The sequence below is a fragment of the Mugil cephalus genome, chromosome 18 (genome assembly GCF_022458985.1).
Source record: "Mugil cephalus isolate CIBA_MC_2020 chromosome 18, CIBA_Mcephalus_1.1, whole genome shotgun sequence".
Lineage (NCBI taxonomy): Eukaryota > Metazoa > Chordata > Actinopteri > Mugiliformes > Mugilidae > Mugil > Mugil cephalus.
The window spans coordinates 9,116,635-9,137,390 of record NC_061787.1 but is presented as its reverse complement, the minus strand read 5'-3'; the positions used below and the strand labels follow the sequence as shown (position 1 = coordinate 9,137,390).

The 20,756-nt window shown below is 43.0% G+C and overlaps 3 protein-coding genes across 5 annotated transcripts; 1 reads left to right on the top strand and 2 right to left on the bottom strand.

The window, feature by feature from the left end:
* Positions 1-1,141: 1,141 nt before the first annotated feature.
* nsun6 (NOP2/Sun RNA methyltransferase 6) lies at positions 1,142-6,470 on the bottom strand. 3 transcript variants are annotated; one of them, XM_047568057.1, is made up of 12 exons: positions 6,383-6,470; positions 5,708-5,809; positions 5,275-5,430; positions 5,098-5,189; positions 4,813-4,919; positions 4,565-4,718; positions 4,399-4,480; positions 4,163-4,282; positions 3,672-3,816; positions 3,444-3,589; positions 1,567-1,692; positions 1,142-1,482 (listed from the first exon to the last, which is right to left on the bottom strand). In XM_047568057.1, exons 2-12 carry the CDS (start codon positions 5,780-5,782, stop codon positions 1,303-1,305), a joined length of 1,383 nt encoding a protein of 460 aa, XP_047424013.1. In that variant the 5' UTR covers positions 5,783-5,809; positions 6,383-6,470; the 3' UTR covers positions 1,142-1,302. The 3 variants fall into 3 exon arrangements, with proteins under 3 accessions (XP_047424013.1, XP_047424015.1, XP_047424014.1); XM_047568059.1 differs by having other exon boundaries at positions 5,098-5,186; XM_047568058.1 differs by having other exon boundaries at positions 6,300-6,423.
* A 1,186-nt stretch (positions 6,471-7,656) lies between these two features.
* On the top strand, positions 7,657-14,662 carry arl8 (ADP-ribosylation factor-like 8). Its single transcript, XM_047567768.1, has 6 exons — positions 7,657-8,050; positions 9,828-9,888; positions 9,972-10,119; positions 11,689-11,772; positions 11,957-12,108; positions 13,116-14,662. Exons 1-6 carry the CDS (start codon positions 8,005-8,007, stop codon positions 13,162-13,164), a joined length of 540 nt encoding a protein of 179 aa, XP_047423724.1. The 5' UTR covers positions 7,657-8,004; the 3' UTR covers positions 13,165-14,662.
* Positions 14,663-14,707: 45 nt separating this feature from the next.
* On the bottom strand, positions 14,708-20,334 carry maf1b (MAF1 homolog, negative regulator of RNA polymerase III b). The gene is made up of 8 exons (XM_047567767.1): positions 19,761-20,334; positions 19,157-19,245; positions 17,019-17,150; positions 16,779-16,941; positions 16,579-16,700; positions 16,377-16,496; positions 16,182-16,274; positions 14,708-15,711 (listed from the first exon to the last, which is right to left on the bottom strand). Exons 2-8 carry the CDS (start codon positions 19,237-19,239, stop codon positions 15,687-15,689), a joined length of 738 nt encoding a protein of 245 aa, XP_047423723.1. The 5' UTR covers positions 19,240-19,245; positions 19,761-20,334; the 3' UTR covers positions 14,708-15,686.
* Positions 20,335-20,756: the final 422 nt, after the last annotated feature.

Sequence of the window (20,756 nt, the reverse complement as noted above, 5' to 3'; positions counted from 1 at the left end):
GATTCTGATGTGTGCTTTGTACTCGGGGCCCAGACAGAGGAGCGAAGCGGCGTCTATAAATAGTCATCTGAAACTCCGCTGAAAAATTGAGGTAGACTCACCGGCCTGCCTCCTGAGTCGTCATGACAACGTCGACATGAATGACAATACTGAGGGGATGCATCTAAAAGAGGAAGCTGCTTGTACGCGCGCAGCTGCCTTGAAAAACAGACAAACAAGCAGGGGACGATTTGATCTCCGAGTTTTTAACGCGGCAGCGAGTTAAGCAGCTGTTTATTTATTTATTTATTTATGCATTTATTTTTATCAGCCGTCCGCCCACACATACAGTAAAATACACAGATCACAGGGAGGTGAAGTGCGTAGCGGACAGATGTGCGCCGTGCTGCTGAAGGGTTCATGGTATTCCCAGGAAGAGGGATTGGGCTGAGGTCATTGTGAAGGTCCTCATAATGTCGCGCGACAGGAGCGCGGGCCAGATGTTTGTGCTCTGCAGTCATAAATATTTAAATTACCGAGCAGAGTGCAGATTAAGTGGACAGCCACACTTCAAAATGCACAGAGGAAATCAGTGGCGACACCGTGAACATTTAAGAAATGCTTTAAAAAAACATGTAATTTATCAGTGTGTTTGGTAACAGATCAACTCCTCTGGAACTCTGTAATTATTTTATGGAAACTATCAAAATATTAAAGATAAGGCGATAAGGCCACTGATTAATAATAAATAAATTGTTGCAGCCGTCGTTAACTAAAAATATAGCAGATCGGGGTTTAATGTGCAGACATATCTCCGTAGAATCGCTTAATTAATTTGCTGCGGGTGGACGCTCTGTTTCAGACAGACACCAGCGTCACGTCTCTCTCACTAATTAGACGTCCCAGAAGTCTCCAGCTCTTCCAAAGACACTAAATTGTTAATACCTCCCATGACCTCTTTCCGCTACTTCCTGATCTCCCACATCCAGCGAATCCACTGTCACCATGGCAGCTGTGTCGTCACTGTTGTTATGGAGACACTAGCACTGCTGCATTTGCCAATGCTCTCCCAGCCTCCATCCCCACGTGCCCCCTTCCTCCCTCTCCCTCTCCATCTCCTGCCCCTCTGTGTTTATAAAGCTTATCCCTATATGGCCCGCAGTTTTAGAGAGCAGCTGTTAAGAGGCAGATGCTGTAAACAGCGCAGCGAGTCCTTTGTCAACACCGGCCCATCAAAGCACACAGAGTGTCGTAACATAAACACTATTGTTCCCGTCTTGCAGTCTCTTCTGAGGGCGGCGCGATGCAAGAAAACCCTCCGGGTCAGGTTTTCAGGAACTTGGCAATAAAAAAGCCGATGGTGTCCCCGTCGGCCCTGCGGGGGAGAGGTGCGGCGGCCTCCGTCTGGTCCCAGCTCAGCTCAGGACTGAACCTCTGGAGGAGGCCACGCTGCTCAGGTGACAGGCCGGCTCCCGGCATGCCCTCTGCTCCGATGTGAGGCTCCTGAGGAAAGAACGAGAGTGTTGACTCTGTGATGCTTCTTTGTGTCGCTGTAAGTGTTTAAACCATCTCTAGCTGACGTTTTACCTGTGGCTGGAGTTTGAGGCAGGGGAAGGTTTCCAGAGCCCAGGCGACCTGCTCCTCGTTCTCAGCCAGAGTCACCGTGCAGGTGCTGTACACTAAAACCCCGCCTTCCTTCAACAAGCGCACCGCCTGCAGAAGCAACAGTTTTTATTAAAGCAGCTATGAGGTTTTTTTTTTTTTTTTTCGTTTTATAGTCATATTACACAATGTGAACATCTGAAAGGGTTTTTTAGCTCGATGTTTTGTTCATCCGGCTTACCACTTTAATGTTTTTAGTTCAGTCTAGCTGTTGTCTAGAGGCCAAGCTTTAAAACCCAGCGTTCAACCTCAATCTCTAATAATAATGAAAAAAAAAAAAAGCTCACAGACGCAACCATGCAATGCATTTCAAGAGACTACACTATGAACTATAAGATATATGAAAACAAACAGTAAATATTTATCCTTTTAGCTATTTTTATTTCAAATGAGGAAAAAGTTAATCTGAAAACATTTTAAAAAAAAAAGAATAAAAGTCTTAATTTTTGTCGCTTGTCAGCTGTGGAATGGGCTCATTGTTGCCTCTTGTGTTCTCTGAGGGAATATGTCTGCAGCTCTACAGCCTCCGAGAGGCAGTATTGAGCTTGCTTGGCGTAAAAGGCACCGGAAATAGACTAGAAAACGTGGACTGGCTGTTAAAAAGAAGCTGCCATGAATCTATCAAGCAGAGCAAACTCTTGCAGCTTTTGAGTCAGAGTCTGTGCAGTATGTGGTTGGAGCCACCATAGCTAATAAAATTAAACTTGTTCAAAAAATTGACACTTCAAAAGGCATCAGCATCATATTAACTAAAATGATACAAACAATCCTTGAAAAAAAATAAAGTATCTGACATGTATTTTAGTGTTTTAGTTTGGCGTTAGTCCCACCCACTAACATGGAGGAGGTGGAGCTTATGACCTATACAGCAGCCAGTCATCAGCCATCTTAGTACGCACTCTACAATGACATTTAACTTCATAACAAAATAAAATGAGGACTTATTTATAGGTTAAGGTGTCCCATGAACAGTTTATTTGCAATACCGCTAGTGTCCACTGGCAAGTGGTGGCAGCATTTAGCAGCTAAAGAGCCAACTATCTATTTCTGGGAGTTATTTGAGGCTAAAATCAGAGATAAAAGAAAGGGCATGTCGAAACTGGACTACGGATTAGTCCTAATTCTGTCTCCAAAACAAGTTCACTATATAAAAGTTGATGGCGTGTCTATGTTGTATGTGAAACAAATCACAGGTTTGAGTGACACCCCATAGAGAGGCTGTCAGCACGTGAAGTATACGCGCGCATACGTCGCACAAACAGTCGTCTGTCTTCAGCCCCGCGAGCTGAATAACCTTGGGGAAACGCCTTGGTGGACACTGATGGAGACGACTTGTCAGAGGGTTGAATGATGTCCCCTGCATCACCGTCCATCTGGTCGCCATACTTAAGGACCGAAAAAGTCTAACTCTAACCGAAAGCACCCTGTAGAAATATTTCTCAGACTGACTCTTTTCTCTAAAATGCAAAATAAAATAAATAACAGTCACAACAAATGATATTTGCCATAAATCTAGTGAGAATTTTTCTTCAGAGCTGTATCTGTGCTACATCATATAAAATAATCATTTTTTTTAAATCAGTTTGTTAATCACAGTTTTGAATTAACTTGCCAGAAAAACACAGAATAACAGAAAAACTAAAAATTATTTTGGGGAGAATTCTCAGTTTAAGACGTCGAGTTAAGCTGCAGCGTAACATATGTCTAATGCTGCCACCTACTGGCCAACAACCGCTATTAAAAGACACAGAGGATGTGAAAACTGGTTTATCAGTGTATGTATGTGGGGGGAAAAAACCTACAGCGTGAAACAACTTGCGCTGCAGCGGCTGGTAGGAGCAGATCTCTTTGAGGCCCCAGGTACAGGCCATGATGGGTCTCTGCCCGAGGCCGCTGCACGGAGCGTCCAGGAGAACCCGGTCGAAGCTCTCGGGAGGGAAGGGAGGACCTGGAGTACGTGAAGAGAAGCGCAGCTGCTGGGTATTTACCATATATATGAGGCAGAAAGATGCAGTAACTCTGTGTTGTACCTTCAGTTTCCTTTGCTGGGTCACTGCTCACAGCCTGAGTGCTGTTAAAGCAATAAGCTTTGATGCTTTTCAACTGCAACGCTTGTGCATTTTGACGAATGCGGTCGATCTTATTTCGGACTTTTTCCAAGGCCACAACTTCTCCCTGAGTAAAGTGAAGAGACACGGCAAGTCACTGACGATGCATAAAAGCAGCTGTTGTACAAGTGAATAATTCAAAACCTTTACTTCCTGAATTCATCTTATTCCTTAAAAGGCTTCTATTTTACATTTTAAATTTACTCATATTGAAAGAAAAATAAACAAATGCCAGCACTAAAATGATGAAAATAGGCTGAACAAAAATATTACAACTACTCCGAGACTTGATTTCAGACTAAAAAAACAGCTCCTGCTTCATTCCGTTGAAATATTTTCTTATATATGATGGAGATTTAAAGGAAAAGCTTGAACATTAACTGCGATGACGTGTAGCGAAGACAAGTATTCACCTGATCCTTCATGAGTGCAGCGATGTGGCAGGTCTTCCCTCCAGGCGCAGCACACATATCCAGGATTCGCTCTCCGGGACGAGGCCCGAGAACATGTCCCACGACCACAGAGGGGAGGTTCTGCTCATTAAATCAGTTTAGGGAGTGATGATGATGGAGAAGACTCACAGACGGTAACAAGAGGCTGCAGCTCTATGTAACAATGTCTCAACTACTAAATGAATCTGTGGGAATACCTGCAGGAAGACCAGGCTGGGAAGAACGCCATCAAAGGAAGGACTCTGATAAAGTGGCTCCACCATCCGAACACCAACACCTCTGAAAGAAAGCACACAGTCACCATCACTGTTTGACTCCAGTCTTTAAACTTGTGATGAACCAGCCTGGAGCAACGAAACGCACCTGGGAGATTCACCTGCGCCGAAGATGCGAGAGCGGTCCATTTCTGCGACTCCATTTCCCACGAACACCTTGTTCCCCTGGAAGCTTATGGCTGCTCGGGTGCACTTTTCCTCCAAGTCGGAGAAGACGGACACAACATCGCCCGCCCTCATGTCTGTGAAACGCAGAGCGTTCGTGGCAGATAATGGAAAAAAGTAAAGCTGATGTGTGCGATGTAACGATCTTGGCTCCACTGATGCTGCACTTACACTTGGGGCTAGCGAGGATCCCTGGGGCGAAGACGTGAGCTCCTCTCAGGACGGCGCTGCCACACTGGGCTCCCACCACCACCTCAGAGCTGAGCTGCTTTACAGGCCTGACAACGCACAGACACATTCAAAACCCCTCTCTTCGTTTTTGATTCTATGTTGACAAGTATCGTCTTGTTTCTGCACAATTATGTTCAAAACTCTTTTTTTACTTTTGGAAAACTTTGGAAACTCCAATGAGCAGATTCAGATTTGCCTGACGTTGTTCCAGCATTCCTCACATACCTCGGCCCGACGACAGGAAGGAGCAGCACATCTGTAATTTGCGGGTGAGGAAGAATCTGAACTTCATCTGCGGACGAGCTGCTCATCTGCTGCTTCGACGACAAACGGCGTAGGAGTGATTATGAGTTGCACATGAACTTTCTCAGTCCCTGTCTTTCACTCTGCTGCGACACTAACCTTCTTCAGCTCCTCTTCCAGCTTCTGCCTGATCTCCTCCAGAGGAGCGAGGTGAGTGCTGGCTCGCACACAAGTGTACGAAGGAGGGTGAGACAGACATGTGAGCAGCTTCTGGAAACGACGCTCTGCCTGCTGATGATGCACGGCTGCCAACACCTGAACGCATCACAACCAGGATGAAGACGGAGAGGACAATGAGTCTCGTGCACTCTCTACAGATTCTCTCTTTCAATTTAGCGATCAAGTGTGGAAATGGAAGAAAAAAAGGCCGATCGTAAAGTTCAAATTAAAAAAACAAACACAAACATACATAATTCGACCTTCCAGGTGGCTTTTTTGTGTGGTGATAACGTTTGTTTATATGCTGATATGAATATTTTGGTTTCTATAAGTCTCCAGAAAAAACCTGGAAGAACCTAACAAAATTTCTTACCTCGTTGTTTAAGAAGATACTTTTTAGGTATTCGGTCACTTCAGGCTTTAGAGAGATGCTTGGGAATACAGACATTTCTTCTGTTTTCAGCAGGACGTCAGTCTGTGCAAAGAAAAGCAGAGATTTAGGATTTGGTGAACATCTGCCACTGATCACCGACGGCTTTTTATAATAACCTTAATATTACTTTCTCCAGTCAACTCAAACTGGATAATTTAGACTCGAGCAGACACAAAGACAAGCAGAAACAGATCGAGTCACCTGAAGCTTCTAGTTTTTCTACTAATTACACTGTGTAATTGTTTGTCCTTGTACATCTTGTTGAGTTTCATGTATTTTAAAGGACCAAACGGTGACTGAAACCGGATGCAATAGCATAGAAATAATTACGGTTTATTCAATTTGAATGAAGATAAACAGCAGATTGACTGATCATCAGTGGTCCTCTTTTCATATTCGCCTACTGTCGATACTATTTTAAGTGCAGTTTTCCAACATAAAACACCGCTTGTGTTAGGCTGCTTTATATAAACTAACATTAATAATCTAACCAGTCTGTTCTTTTCAACACGTCCGCTCCTGACATTCATACCTAATTAATGGGCCTTGGGTTAATTTTCTAATCTTGGAGTAATTTTAGAGTAACATTCATTTGATTTCTCTTCATTTACTCACGATCTGCTGAAAGTGGGACCGGTTGTTTTGGCACGCTCGCGCTCACCATGCTACTACTTCCGCATGCGTCACTAGCCTGGTCACATGACACTCGTTAGGTTTAACTTTTTTTTTATTATTATTAAATTAATAATTTGCTTCAAGTACGTGCAATTGCGACGCATTTTGTGTATATGAACTGAGCACATGGTAATTAAAAATAAAATAAATTAAAACTTTTTCTCATTATAATAATAATAACCAAATACAATAATTGCCTAAGTCAGGAGCCACATTCAGTCCAATTAGATCTCAAGAGGACCAGTAACACAACTGATAAATAAAGACGATGACAATTTTTTTTCCATAGAAGTACAAGTAAATTAAAGGTTTGCATTTCATTCAGTGAAAAAAAAAATCGTAAGACAAATATATACAATTTGGGCATAATGCTGTTTAGTTCTGTGCCTTAATGTATGTATTCTGACCACTTCTCTCACTAAAACAGTGGATAAATTAGGAATAGCAGTTAAATCTGTCCAATTAAAGTCTTCAGTGTAATTTTTGCACTTTGCAAATTCATGCAGTGGGCCAGATTAGACCCTCTGGCAGGCCGCTTTTGGCGCACTGCCCTTGTGTTTTTCACTTGTGGCCTAAGTAATTTTTTTGACAAAATCAATAAAAATACCAATGTGCTTGCTAATATTTTTTTTATTTATATTAGATTAGATTAGATTAGATTAGATTAGATTAGATTATAATAAATAATATATATATAATATTATAATATTCTAAACTTTCGACTCATCAAAGTAACCATTTTGGCTGATTTAACATGTGACTTGTGACATTCTTTCTTTCTAAAATGGAAATCAAATAGTTTTCAGAGAGTTCTTCACAGTTTTGTTGCAGAAGTTCCCAGAAATGTGTAGCACTTGTAGGGTACTTTGCTTTCCACTTCTGTCCAGTTCATCACAAACCAGCTCCACGGGGTTAAAGTCTAGAGAGTGCACCATCCACTCCATGTTTTCAAGCTTCCCGTCTTGTTTTTATCCTGGGGTAGTTCTGGCATAGCTTGGATTTAAGTTTTGGGTCATTGTCTTGCTGTGGGATGAAGCCCTGACCAACTATATAAGAGTTTTCTAAAACTTTTGAAGTGTTTAAACCAATGTCTAAATGATGTATAACAATACATTGAAGACCACTTTAAAGCAGAAATAAAACTAATATAAAAACAGATTAAAAAAATAAAAACATAAAAGCCTAACGAAGACGCGTTGACGTCATCACGTAGCCGGAAGGTAACTGAACAGTCAGCTAACGGGGCAGAGGGAGCGGAGCCGTTATTATCAGCGGAGTCAAGACATCCTTGTTTGCACGATTTTTCGGGGGACTTAGCGCCGAGTCTCCGCCAAGTCACCGCGTCACCGTTTCCATCCTCCCATTAGCTTCGTTTTAGATGTTGCCGGGGCGCATGGAGTCCGCGCTGAAAGGGTTGGCGAGGTGTTTTGCGGACAAGAGATCATCCAGCTAATGTTAGCTAGCCGCAGCCAGCCACGGACTGCACGGTGCGGACGAGAGAGTGGGGAAGCTCGGTACCTGGCGGACGGACGGACGGACGGACATTGGTATCAACCTAAACAATGGGCCTCATATTTGCCAAACTGTGGAGCTTCTTTTGTAACCAAGGTGGGTAGACGTTGTCACTGGGGTTAATGTGAGCTCTTAGCACGTTAGCATGAAGTGAGCATCAATAACAGATGGAGGGGGGAGAATCATTTCGCTGCTCGTCTCTTTGACTTCAGCTGTCTTGCCTTTGTTTGTCGCTTGCTTCGTAACAACCGTCTAAACGACACTTAATTACGGAGAGCTCTGCTGTAGTGGGTCTGTTTATCGACCAGCGTGATCACCTTAAGGCACCGTGAGCCGACAGGAGCGCATTCATCAAGTTGTCAATCAGCTTTAGCTTTATCAGCTTTGGCTCGTTTTTTCTAGGACGCATTGCATAACTTTTCCTTAACTTTCTGAGCAGCTGTTTACTGTAAACATCGTCGAGTGTTTTGTTCCACATGACTACCGTGCTCCCAAGTGTCTACCAAAAACACAGGAGCAACAACAACACCTCTAAAACACGTGTTACTCCCTTATTTGTGTGCCCATAAAAGTGGAAGGTGCAGTTTAAATGTGCCATGGAAGAGTAGTTTTCTCATGCAGTCACTTGCGAGTTCATTAGGTGCACTTGTGAAAAGGTCTGCATCAAATCCTCCTTCGTGACTCATTTGTGACCCTGCGATCATTTTGGATTTGGATGTAGGTTGTGGTGCTGTTAAACTGTATTGAAATGAACCCGAAAAGCGTTTCTGTTATTCAACCCAACCCACTGACCAAAATAGGGTCGTAAAAGTAATAGAAACACAATGACACAGCTCAATACGTTTCAGTAGTCCCAACAAACCACAGCCTTCAACATGAAAACACAGTGAACAGATCTCAGTTTTTGTATTTTAAACAAATGCAGAAAAAAAGTTAAATTAATGTATGTGACTATTATTTATAGTAATGATCTTAATTTCCTTGTAGACTGCAGTGGTTACAATTTGCCATCAGGAGAAGGATTAAACTCAGTCTCTTTGCTCATCTTCCCTTGACCTGCATCTTTTTTGCTGCGTGGCACTAGAAATACGCCTACTCCTGTTCCTTTATTCTGAATTACACCGCTCCCAGTGTAAAGTTTCACCTACTTAAGGAGATTACAGAGGAGTGAAGGGTCTGGACGCGGAGAAGCTCACGAAAGAATGAAACTGATCACACTAGAACGACTGTGAATTTGTCATTCTGCTTCAAATGTTATGTTATTTTTACTGACTGAAAATCAGTGTGAGAAATAGGAGATTAGTGTATTTACCGTCCACACAACCTTGGGGCTTGTTTGTGCAAGCAAACTTTTCTGAACTTGTTCATGGAAGTGTTTTTTTTTTGCGAGTGGTTAAATTCTGGATTTATCATGAATACTGCTGTCATTATCATCACAGGATCGCTCCTTTTTAAGGAAGCAATTCACATGCGACATCCTCTCGCTGTCGGTGTAGTTTATTGCGGCCGTCAGAACAGCGAAGCCCTCTGACCAGACTTCCTTCCTCCCCGGCAGCCAGAGGCCACAGAGGGACAGAAAAGTCAAATCCCTCGCCTGGGATATTTTTTAGCGTGTACATGTGGGCTCTGATACTGTCTGTGGTGTTTGCCTGCTTCACAGCTGCCTCGTTGTTTTTCTTGCTGGTTTTATGAATAGCTGAAAGTCGCTGGACTATGTTCAGGAGGTCAGGAAGAGTTGAGGAACGGAGGAAGTTTATGATCTTTCTGTGCTGCTATGAATCCATTGTATAGAGCCACTTTGTTGAGCCTCTTCGTGCTTCTCACCTGTTGATCCTAAAAATCTTAGCATTTACGGACTGTGTTTGTTTTGCAGAGCACAAGGTGATCATCGTGGGACTAGACAATGCAGGGAAAACCACTATCCTCTACCAATTGTGAGTGATTTTATTGTAAAATTTCTTCGACATTTGAACTTATTTAATCATTTAATCTCACTTAATGTTTCCGTTTTATAAAGTCTGATGAACGAGGTGGTCCACACGTCGCCCACCATCGGAAGCAACGTGGAAGAAATTGTGGTAAAGAACACGCACTTCCTGATGTGGGACATAGGAGGACAGGAGTCCCTCCGGTCCTCCTGGAACACCTACTACTCCAACACAGAGGTACGAAACACATCTCCACTGCTCTCTAGCAGAGAAACGTTATCCGGCAGAGGTTTTTCTGGCAGGGCGCGGCAGCTGGTGTGTTTGTCGAGAGCACAGACGGCGGCAGAGTCCGCCCCAGTCAGAGGTCACCTCCTTCACAAAGAGGTCTGTCTGAAAAGCAAAGCCAGGGTCAGCGGGAACAGGGCTCTGCAGCAAAGAGAAGAACAAGAGGGGCAGATGCGCAGGCAGGGAGATGTTAAAGAACACTCTGCAAAACAACACAAATGTAACACAATCCCCGCACATGTCACGGATAGTAAGCAAAGGTTTAACGTTCATCTGGACACGCTGCACATTCAGAACCTGATTCTTCCTCTATTGTTACCTGCAGATAGAGTATTTTTTTTAACTGATTACTTGTTTCTGTCATTTTGACAATGGATAAACATATAGATTAGAAGCATTTTTATTTCTTATGCGTTAATAAACCAACTGTTGATTTCTGGAAGGATTTACTTCCTTCTATAAATACATTTTCACCTCTACTGGTATTGTAAGGGGACATTTTGATGAGACATTTTTGACATTTTCTAGGGCCGTGAGCTTTAGTCAGTCAGTTAATCAAATGATGTCTTTTAAGCAAGTAAAGTTTTAGCTGCAAACTTTATTTGATTGTTGTTTGAATAAATCACGTGATCTAATTTGATCAGGTATCTCCATTGATTAATTGTTATAGTTGCATCTTCTACTTATACCGTTACCAGGACGCTGCCTTTCATATGATAAATGAGATATTTTTTGGCACTAATGGAAACAAATGCACTCTAATATTGCAGTCCTGCTCTAAAACTTACCTTATTTGGTCTAAAGTAGGACAGTCAGTCCAGTTTAACAGCAGCATGAATTCCATTCTCTAAAATGATCACACAGTTGAACTACGCTGCATTATCACACTATTTCAACATGAACCGTATGTTACACAGTCAAGAAAAGTGGATTTAGAGCCGGACTTTTAAAATGGAATATATTTGTTTTCACTAATGAACTGGCAAGCTCATGAAAACAGTCACACAAAATTAAAACCTTTGTCCTTTTGAAATCAATAATCAGTTACAGTTGTTGCTACATTGTTGCTGGGGCAGTGTTTGCTTTGAAGAATGTTTTCCTAGTATATTTTATAGAAATGATTTGCAAGTTAAACTACTCCAACACATTTGCATCATAAAAATGGGAACTTTATGTTTCTGATCTGGAGGTCGTTGTTTTTGTTCCCAGCCGCTGCTCTCGGTCTGATCACGTTCACGTCGGCCCATTCAGAAACGGCGTCGTCTTCCTCTTGAGTCGTTGCTTTGGTTTTAACGGTTCTCCGTCTGTCTCTCCTCCGTCACATCTCCTCAGAATGAGCGTGGCTTTACCCTTTTATCTGCAGCGACCCTCTTTCTCATTTAAAAGAGCCCATTAACATAGCAGTCACCACGGCCCATTGTGAAAAACCTCGGCCCGGAAATGACCACCGGCTGTGTGTTGCATTTCATTGCTGTAAACGTCTTTTGTTAAAGAGTGTGATTTCTGCCTCCCGCTCTGCAGTTCATCATTCTGGTGGTGGACAGCACAGACAGAGAGAGGCTGGCCATCTCTAAAGAGGAGCTCTACAGGATGCTGGCTCATGAGGTAAAACTCCTAAGGCCTCCCAGTACGACTGTAAGGAAACAGAACGGAGCCTGTGTTTGTAATAAACATTGATTTTCCATCATGGTTAGCCCCTTTCCACTGGGTCACATTGTTTAGAGCTTGTGGTTCAAAAGGTGCCAGAGAGCAGGGTAATGGTTTCATTGTTCTCTACTCTCTCCCTCAGGACCTGAGGAAAGCAGCTGTGTTGATATTTGCCAATAAGCAGGATATGAAGGACTGCATGTCTGCAGCAGAGATCTCTAAATACCTCACGCTGAGCTCCATCAAAGACCACCCCTGGCACATACAGTCCTGCTGTGCACTTACAGGAGAGGGGTAAGACGTTCGACCATTAAAATGCACTGAAACAGATCAACGTGGTTCGCGCAGTTTTAATTCGTTGAAGGATCAGATGATGCGATGCCAGCACGGTCCCACTGGAGATACACATGTTTCCAATTGATCTTCTGAAGTCCTCCATGTTCAGAAGAAGAAAAATAACAATGCTTACAGATGTTTCCTCTCCATTAGCTTCTCTACTTACTAGTGCCAACTTGAATTGTTTTACAATATAATGTTGTGTAAAGGTTATATGAGGCATGAAATCTTGTTTCACTGCTCTTTGCATCAAATTATGAAGCTTCCGAAGACTTCGCCATAAGTTTAGTGTTTGACAGAGTTGTTGTCAACAAAATAATTTTCCTTAAATGCGTCCTGAATTTACTTACAGTAGCACATCTGTTTTAAATATGTCGGCTTTTCAAACATGTTTCAAACCGGGTGAAGAAGATCTGCCATTAGTTCAGCAAACCAGCAGGTGTCACTGCACCACAGGCTTCAGGGGACCTCACCTTTCCATCACCACTAGATCGTATTTAAAATATATGATCCTGAAAAAGTCTTAAATCATTTGATTAGTAATAAAAAATAATAAAATGTGACTGGAAATGTCACACACTAATAAACTGAGATGGTTGGGAAAGCAGGAAACTCTTTAGTATTGTTTTAGGACACATTGTCCCTCCTGGTGTCCCTCGTGAACCACACACAGACGTACACACCCTCCATGATGTCACACATAGGTGTCCTGCAGGGGGTTGTCTGCGGCTGTCTTAGCACTGGGCGTTTAAAAATAAAAACAAAAAGTTTAAATTAGCGTCAGAGACCGAAACTCTTTGTTGGTGGTGAGACTGTAAACGTGTTTATTTCTTCTGTAAAGGTTTAATAGGAGGAGCTTTTCAACCTTAGAGGCTGCTGCTTTATTTCCCATCATACTTTGCCTGATATGATTGTGTAAAAATCTTTTCTACATGGTATTTATATTTTGTTATTATCTTCCCTAGTTTATGCCAAGGCCTTGAGTGGATGACCTCCAGAGCTGGACTCAGATAGCCCCTTCCTCTGCCACCAACGGCCTGACTACCTGCACCACCAAACCCCACCCTCCTCCCTCCTGAGGTGGCTCGACAGCTTTGTCCCTACCGGCCTGTTGTTACTTTTTATTTTTTTAAACGACGAACTTGGACGACACAGGGCGGCAGCATCGACCCACGTCCACAGAAATAATTGTCACAACGGAGCTGGTGCTTCTCCTGATCAGTGGGAACCAGAAATAATTAAGGAACGGCTTTTACAATAGAGGATAGAGGATTACGTCAAAGGTGATTGGATTTTCATCTGTTACACTACACTACTACACTACATATCGTCATCATCATCATCATCATGCCATAAACATGTTATTTCCTGCCTCTGTTTACGTTTGTTCAGGTAAAATTGTGACAAAGGGATTACAAGTAGTATTGTAAAAGCAGTTTTTTAATTAGAGGGTTGACACCAGGTTTTTGTTACACTACACAATTAATGTTCTCATGATTTTATTTTCCAGCCGTTGACACCTGTTACATATGATTTCAGTTCCATAAGCTACACACTTAACACGACTGGTGCCGAATTAAAATGTGGTAAAGTACGAAATGCTATTTTTAATAACTGTGAGCCTGTACTTGTATTTTATTGAGCCAAATGAGTGTTGGCATGCTGACTTCCCCTTCATCTAACCCTGTACGACATTATTTCAAGTACAAAGCTCAGTTTTAATAACAGTATTTTAAATGTAAACACTATGTTTTCTAATTGATGCATTATGACTTATTTAATTTTGCTTCGTAGATTCGCTTTGTAGTGTAACATTGGTGCAAGTTAGGCCTGTTTTTTTTATTAACAGATGGTTAAAGATCCTTATATTTGTTTTTGGCAGCCATATTGGTGGCACGTTTCTCTTTTTGTACTTTTTAAACAAAGGGATCAGAATAACAAACCATCCAGGAGGTGCCACACATCTATGGGAAGTTGTTACTCATCAGCCACTCACACTTAGAGGTGGTTTATTAGCATAAAGGTGATATTTTATTGGCTCTCTTATATGATACTCGGCCTTAACTGAGCTGTTGTGGGTGGGGGACGGCATGCGTTGAATTGAATTATGATTTTTACCCTCATTTCCATTTTTTTTAACCCTAGTATAAAGATCCCTTGCTTACAGATCTATGCACGCGTCACTTTGAAACCTCGCATTCATTTTACGAGGTCTATAGTGGCCAAGGAGGAGGAGGAGGAGGGAGGTGCATGAGTTTCATGGGAGTCTGAGCGGCAGCGTAAAAAAGCCGGCGTCCATCTTGGCCGTGCCTCTGGGTCTCAGCGGGGCAAGGTCCTTTTAAACAAACAGGAAGTCGGCCAAGAAAGCGCGGAGCCGCCGGACTCTTTCGCAGCATTAAAAGGGTTTACAGCTTTTACCTTGAGAACTGATCGTATACTGTGTGGTGGCGTCCAGTCTGCGTCATGTACTGTACTTCAGTTTTGTTTTCAATAAAGGTTTGTTTTGAACTTTTGGGGCCTGAAAAGCGGATTTTCTGTTTCAAGAACCAAACTGCTCTGATCCAAACACCAGTTTATTCACATCTGTAATATATTGGTCAATCAAACGAAGCACAGAGCGGCCGATAAAAGACAAAACTCCAATTTTTAAATGAACGGAAAGAGGAGCTTCTGAGTTTCTAAAAAGACGTTTTTCATCTAAATTGTACTATACATTCACTTTTCAATTAAGCCTTTGCACTGAGGTAATGAGCAAAGAAAAACACTGGCAAGACACATTCAGGGACAATGTTCATGGACATTGATGGGGGGGAGAAAAAAAAATACTGGATTTAGACGACACAATGAAATAAGTCTGATGAAAGCTGATATGTTTTCTAAGCTGCAATCCAGATGCAAGGACGAACGTTCCTCAGCCACCCGGTCCCGTTCGTCGACTACAGGACATCTCTTCAATCGGTGTCAGTAATAAATGTCTTTAGACGTCAAAGAAATGCTCTCACAGTAACGTCACTGTCACACATTTAAAAAAATAACACAAAAGGAGCAAACGATCAGGAACAGATGAGCTCTCGGCTGATCCGTCAGTCTTTTTTTTTTCTTTTTTTTAATGTACCCAGCCCCGTCCCGCGTGGGGAATATTATAAACTGATGCTGGTGTTGTCTGGGCTCCTCTTTGTGACATCATTTGCAAGAAACCAAACTCCCTCATCGAAGTGTCCGTGAAGCGGTCTCTTTGGAAACGTGGAGAAGCCCGTACGTGTGCTGTTTGGAGCTCGGGGTCTTTTGAAAGTCATGAGAATGAAGGTTTGGGCGTCGCCGCGGGGAGGAGTCTTCATAAAATGTCCAGCTCCGCACGGCACGATGGTTTTAATCGCCAACAGACGTCAGACATGCATTAGGCTAACGTGTGAAAATGACTTTGGACGAGGCAGCAAAATCCCACAAAAAGACAAAAAAAAATAAAAAGGGAAGATGGAGCAAAGAATGGGAGGAGGAAAAGCCTAGCTGCTCTTTGGCCGTGGCGTGTCCAGCGTTTACACACACAGAGCTCTGGGGCACCTGGGAAAAGAAAATCAGTCCGTGAGTAAAATCACACACAAAACTGTGCATATAAATACCAAAAAAACCTTGGATCTAACTAAGGAAACGGGTACGAGCCTCCTATTGGATATTTACTGCATGGGTGGTTTCATGTTATTTAACCTCAACTGATGCAATGAGTAGTTTATCATATATTTCAAGATGACAATGCCAGGATTTATGGAGCATGGATTAGCCTTCACTGAGTCTAGACCTTAACCCCTTTGAGAATCTTTGGGACTTGCTGGAGAAAGTCCAGACTCTGCCATCATCAATACAAGATGTTGGTGAAACAACACTGCAACACTGGTTAGAAATAAATCCAGTCAAACTGCAGAAGCTTCTTAATGAAACATGCTATAATCAAAGCTAACGGCGGTCCAGTGGAATATTAGAGAATTGGACCTTTTTCTGTCCTTTTTACATTAAAGCAAGGAATTCAGTCTAACCTGTCTTCAGTGAAACCATCCATTTCCTCTTCATCATCCAGCTCCATGTCAAGCTCGTTGTCGAGGCAACCACGGCCATAGCCACTCAAAACACTGCAGACATCGAGCGGTCGGGTGTTATGATACTTTTAGATCAATGAGCAGCACATTTTTAACGCTGCGTATATAACAAATTGTAAACTAGTCGATTCTGACCTGACGGAGCGACACGTGAAGAACACAATCCTCTTCAGCTTCTTGTTGTAGAAGAAGTAGTTGAAGGACCAAAGGCTCCCCTCTTCTCCAAAAGGGTCGGAGTCCAGGTCGGGGTTGTAGCTACGGACAGAAGTTTTAAATTAAGACTTCTACGTGACAGTACAAGCAATGTCCCACTGAGTAAATCAGCTCATCAACCTACCTGTAAATGTCACAGCCCTGCAGGTTGATCTCCTGGTCGATGGCGTTCCACAGCTCCGGCCCCAGAGAGTTGAAGTCTTCTCCCACGGTCGAGAACAAGCTGCTGTTCACTGCGTTCGCCACCTGCAGAGAAACCGGTCAAATTATTGCTCGTCTCTTCCAAATCGGTGACCAGACTCCGCAGTGGAGGGACACACTGACCCAGTTGAGGCTGGGTTCTCGGCTGAACTCGTGGGCCCGCGCCGCGCTGAAGTCGTAGTCGGGCCTGAAGGACTCGTTGAGCGTGGTGATGAGGTAGAAAAGAGTCTTCCTGCAACACTTGTCACTCAGAGGGTTCTCTCCGTCCTCGCTGCTCTTCCCCAGCCTGCACGGGACGAGCAAGGGTTAACAAAAACAGCCCAGCGTGTTTATTCCAGACCTGCGCTGGGAGTCGGTACTCACTGGGAAGGGCTGGTGGCGCTGGCCGACTGAGGGGGAGAAAGTGCCTCCAGGACGTGCGGCTCCCCCTCCTGGCAGAACTGCTTAAACATGTGTTTATCATCTCCTGCCATCTTACAGGAGTAGCTCTCGATCCTGTGGGGGGGGGGGTTAACGTGTAAACACAATTATGAGAGAATCCATCCGAGTACAAATGCTGGCTAAACCCTTTAAAATGACTCCAATAATCTGCGAGGCTTTAAACAAACCATTACATAAGCAATCAGAGCCACAACATGGAATGCTAATTTTTTTCTGTTCAAACAACACGAATATTACAGCTGCAGGAAACAATTACTTCAACAAGTATGATTATGTGACAAACATTTCCCCAGCCGACTGGTTCGTTTCTCATGAAAAAAAACACAAACAAAGTGCAAAACTTTGTTTGGCAGCACACGTCTTTCCACTGGAGGCTCCGTCCGTTTCAACACCCGATGAGTCTGACATTTCCTTGCGTGCCCCTTCATGTTTCTGGGTCAGACGCCACTGACACCGTCATCCTAGCGGAGCAGGCCGGTTGTTGCGCCGTTGTTTATGTCCCCCCCCTAACAGCCAGAGAGGTTACACAAGAGCAAACGTTGTGTAACCCGGGATGGGCTAAACGCGGAGACCCTGGCTGACCGTGGCGGGTTAATTTTAGGGGCACCAGAGGACGCCTCGGTGGAAATAGCTGCTGCTGCTGCTCCGGTATTTCACACGCAACACAGCTGAGCTGCCGACAAAACACCGTGGGGAACCGGATCGCTGCAGGGACACTGGAGCCAAGATCACGATTATATTTACACCGGTACTTAACTCTAATTTTACATATTTGTTTTTCTACGTTGAGCTATTTATAATGCTATTACTATGTGGTTTTTAAAGCCAAACAAATGATCTAGTTTTAAGCACATTATTAGCGCCATATCAATAAATACATATTTTTAACACGCGTGCAGGAAATAACAAAGGTCTGGTACGTGAGTTCTCAGATGCAGTCCTGCCTCTCTAATCCACTAAGCAGCTATCGCACAGTGTCACTATGTGCCCGTATATCTACACACAGTACGAGCCAACAACACTTCACAGCAGCCTCCAAAATAACCACAGAGCGCTGCGAGAGAACACTGTGATCTGCGTCACTCTGGGTCACAACCAGCACAGAAACTCGGTTTCACCTCGCACTCTCCAAACTCTGCCCTCAGACCGGGCTGCATAGCTCCACAACCCACCGCCCTTTTACGCAACAACACTGTCACCGTATCTGCAGGCCGCACTAAAAGCTTTACATAACCTTAAGCACACTAACACTCAACAGTGTGTTCGGACAAAAAAAAAAAAAAAAAAAAAAACTGGTCTCGTCGGTTATCTATTAACTTTAAGCACAGACTCTGAAAGTAGGCCTCCCGAGGGGAAATATGTTATCATGTCATTGCATAACACGCAGGTGGGTGTCTGGTCTACTAGCCCGTTTATGAGCAGCGTCGGCGATCTCTGAACCAGCAGAGCCTCTCGTGCCCCCTTGTCCTTTCATGACATCATATTAAGCTGGCGGTGTCCACTAAAGGTCTGTGGACAAAGCTTCACAGCTGGCATCTGGAGCCATGACAGACTCAATCATTAGTATCCAGTTTAAAAATGCGTTGTAATAAAAACTGAAACCACCACCGACAATAAACAATGACAGATTTGGGGGAACATTTTTAATAGCGGTCATAACTAATGGTAACTAATCTCTTTTTGTTGCGCGACTGCACCAACGGTTACGCAAGAGCCGATTAGACAGTCAATCAACGTGACCAGGACATATTGTGGGTTTATATTGCTTAAGAAATGTGGCCACAAGCGGCACATATCAGCTCCAAATGTGATCGGATCGCAAGTGTGTCCTCAGAGGTTCGTTTGCACTTAGATTTAAAACTCACCACTTGCAATCTGATCACTCAAGAGTCAGGAAACATGTCAAAAATCTGGTTTAAACATGTCCTGCGATTGCGAAGTGCAGCAGATCTGCACAACACAACACACACAAAAATCTTCCTATGATACGCTACGAACATGACTGTTAATTCCTGTTTAAAGAAAAGGATAATAAACACGGAGAGAGATGAGATTCTTACCTGCCAAGGATGCGAGACTCCCCTGTTTCCACACACAGCCTGGAGCTGAGGGCTTCAAAGCTGGAGTTTTCCAACAGTTTCATTGCTGTCTGCAAAAACAACAACAACAAAAAACATTAAAAATACATTCAGGTAAGAGTCAAGACCATATTTGGTAACTTCATCACATCTGGAGTCTTCATGGTACCTAATATGACAATGTGTATGATGACAAGGGCCTGAATCAGCTCTCATGTTCTTAATACGTGTTTATAACCATATATATTATGGCTTTCCACAAAATTTCAAGTTTTCTGTCGTCCTACAACACTCTAGGGTTGAAATCTGTATCTCCAAGTATTTCAATGAGTGCCCCTAATAAAGGGTTAAAATATCTCCATCCTAAGAAAACAGCGTGTAAATTAACATTTAAACACATTAGCTCAGGATATGCGTTACTACAACCTTATAACGTCAGTAAAAAACATAACAAAACCAGCAGACCGAGGACACTTTTGACACCAAAACATGACAAACCCCCTCCGACAGAAACCGCCGCCCCTCCCCCACCTTCCTCAAACCAAGTTGATAAATCGTCTTCCTGGTTCAGGCGTTATCCACTCACCGAGTTATATTTTCAGGCAGAAATCAGCGGCTTCAGTAGTTTCTCGGTGGGCAGTGTCTTTAGACCCCCAGTCTCTTTCTCTAGAGATTATATTCACCAGACACTAGCGAGCTTTGTTGTTGAGCTAGTTAGCAGCTAGCCGAGTTAGCCTTTTAGCTTCTTGACAAGTTGACGCTCCCGTTGTCTCCTCACAAGCCAGCTATTAGTTCGAGCTTAAGCATCTTACAAAAGCACTCGGTCGAGGGTGGCTTATTCTGAGGCCTTTTAAATTTATAGAAAAGCTGCTCTTCCCGATTAAATGCGATGAGATTAAATCCAGAGACTGTTGGCGTCCGTCGGAGTCTGTCTGCAGCGGCATCCCTTTCGACCTGATTTCACAAAAGCGATCTGTATTAGCTGGATCAAGTCGCCGTTTTCTAAGCGACTCGATCAGGAAAGCAGCGACGAGCTACCCGGACTATCGGTATATAATAATGGTTTAAGGTCGGCCCAAATCGTCGATCACAACAACGTCAAATATAGCAACGGGTCTAATTCTCATAAAAACAACGGAATCTACTGTACGATAAAGCCCAGCCCCTTTTTATTTATATAGCCCTCAGCTGGGGGCTCCGCCCACTGCTGTCTATCCTCTCTCCTGATTGGTCGCTTTTATAACGTCAATCTAGATGTAACTAATGTGATTGGTTAAAACCTCTCAGCAGCCTTCTGTAATCAGACACCTCAACTGCTTAAAAATTTAATTATTTTTGTGTATTTGAGATATCTATATATACAACTCGCTGACCGTCATCTAAACCATAATTATAAATACATATATTCCCTTTTTTATTTTATTTTTAGAAAAAAGTATTAGTTTTATATTACTTGTTATTAATTAATTGATCCAGTGTTATGATTAATCCACATTTCTCCAGATTTTCATTTGTCCAGTTTGCTTGTAATTGTATCAAAAGCAAATGAAAGTACACATATTAGCCATAATGTGTAACAATA

What these genes read in the sequence shown, in the direction of transcription:
- nsun6 (XM_047568057.1), bottom strand. Translation starts at nt 5,782, where the DNA reads ATGTCTGTATTCCCAAGCATCTCTCTAAAGCCTGAAGTGACCGAATAC. An exon ending in CCAGCCTGGTCTTCCTGCAG is followed by an intron (nt 4,283 to 4,398) that starts GTATTCCCACAG and finishes TTTAATGAGCAG; the next exon opens with AACCTCCCCTCTGTGGTCGT. An exon ending in GCCTCAAACTCCAGCCACAG is followed by an intron (nt 1,483 to 1,566) that starts GTAAAACGTCAG and finishes TTCTTTCCTCAG; the next exon opens with GAGCCTCACATCGGAGCAGA.
- maf1b (XM_047567767.1), bottom strand. Translation starts at nt 19,239, where the DNA reads ATGAAACTGTTGGAAAACTCCAGCTTTGAAGCCCTCAGCTCCAGGCTG. An exon ending in AGCGCCACCAGCCCTTCCCA is followed by an intron (nt 16,942 to 17,018) that starts GTGAGTACCGAC and finishes CGTCCCGTGCAG; the next exon opens with GCTGGGGAAGAGCAGCGAGG. An exon ending in GATGGTTTCACTGAAGACAG is followed by an intron (nt 15,712 to 16,181) that starts GTTAGACTGAAT and finishes TTCTTTTCCCAG; the next exon opens with GTGCCCCAGAGCTCTGTGTG.
- arl8 (XM_047567768.1), top strand. Translation starts at nt 8,005, where the DNA reads ATGGGCCTCATATTTGCCAAACTGTGGAGCTTCTTTTGTAACCAAG. An exon ending in GAGCTTCTTTTGTAACCAAG is followed by an intron (nt 8,051 to 9,827) that starts GTGGGTAGACGT and finishes TTTGTTTTGCAG; the next exon opens with AGCACAAGGTGATCATCGTG. An exon ending in TGTGCACTTACAGGAGAGGG is followed by an intron (nt 12,109 to 13,115) that starts GTAAGACGTTCG and finishes TATCTTCCCTAG; the next exon opens with TTTATGCCAAGGCCTTGAGT.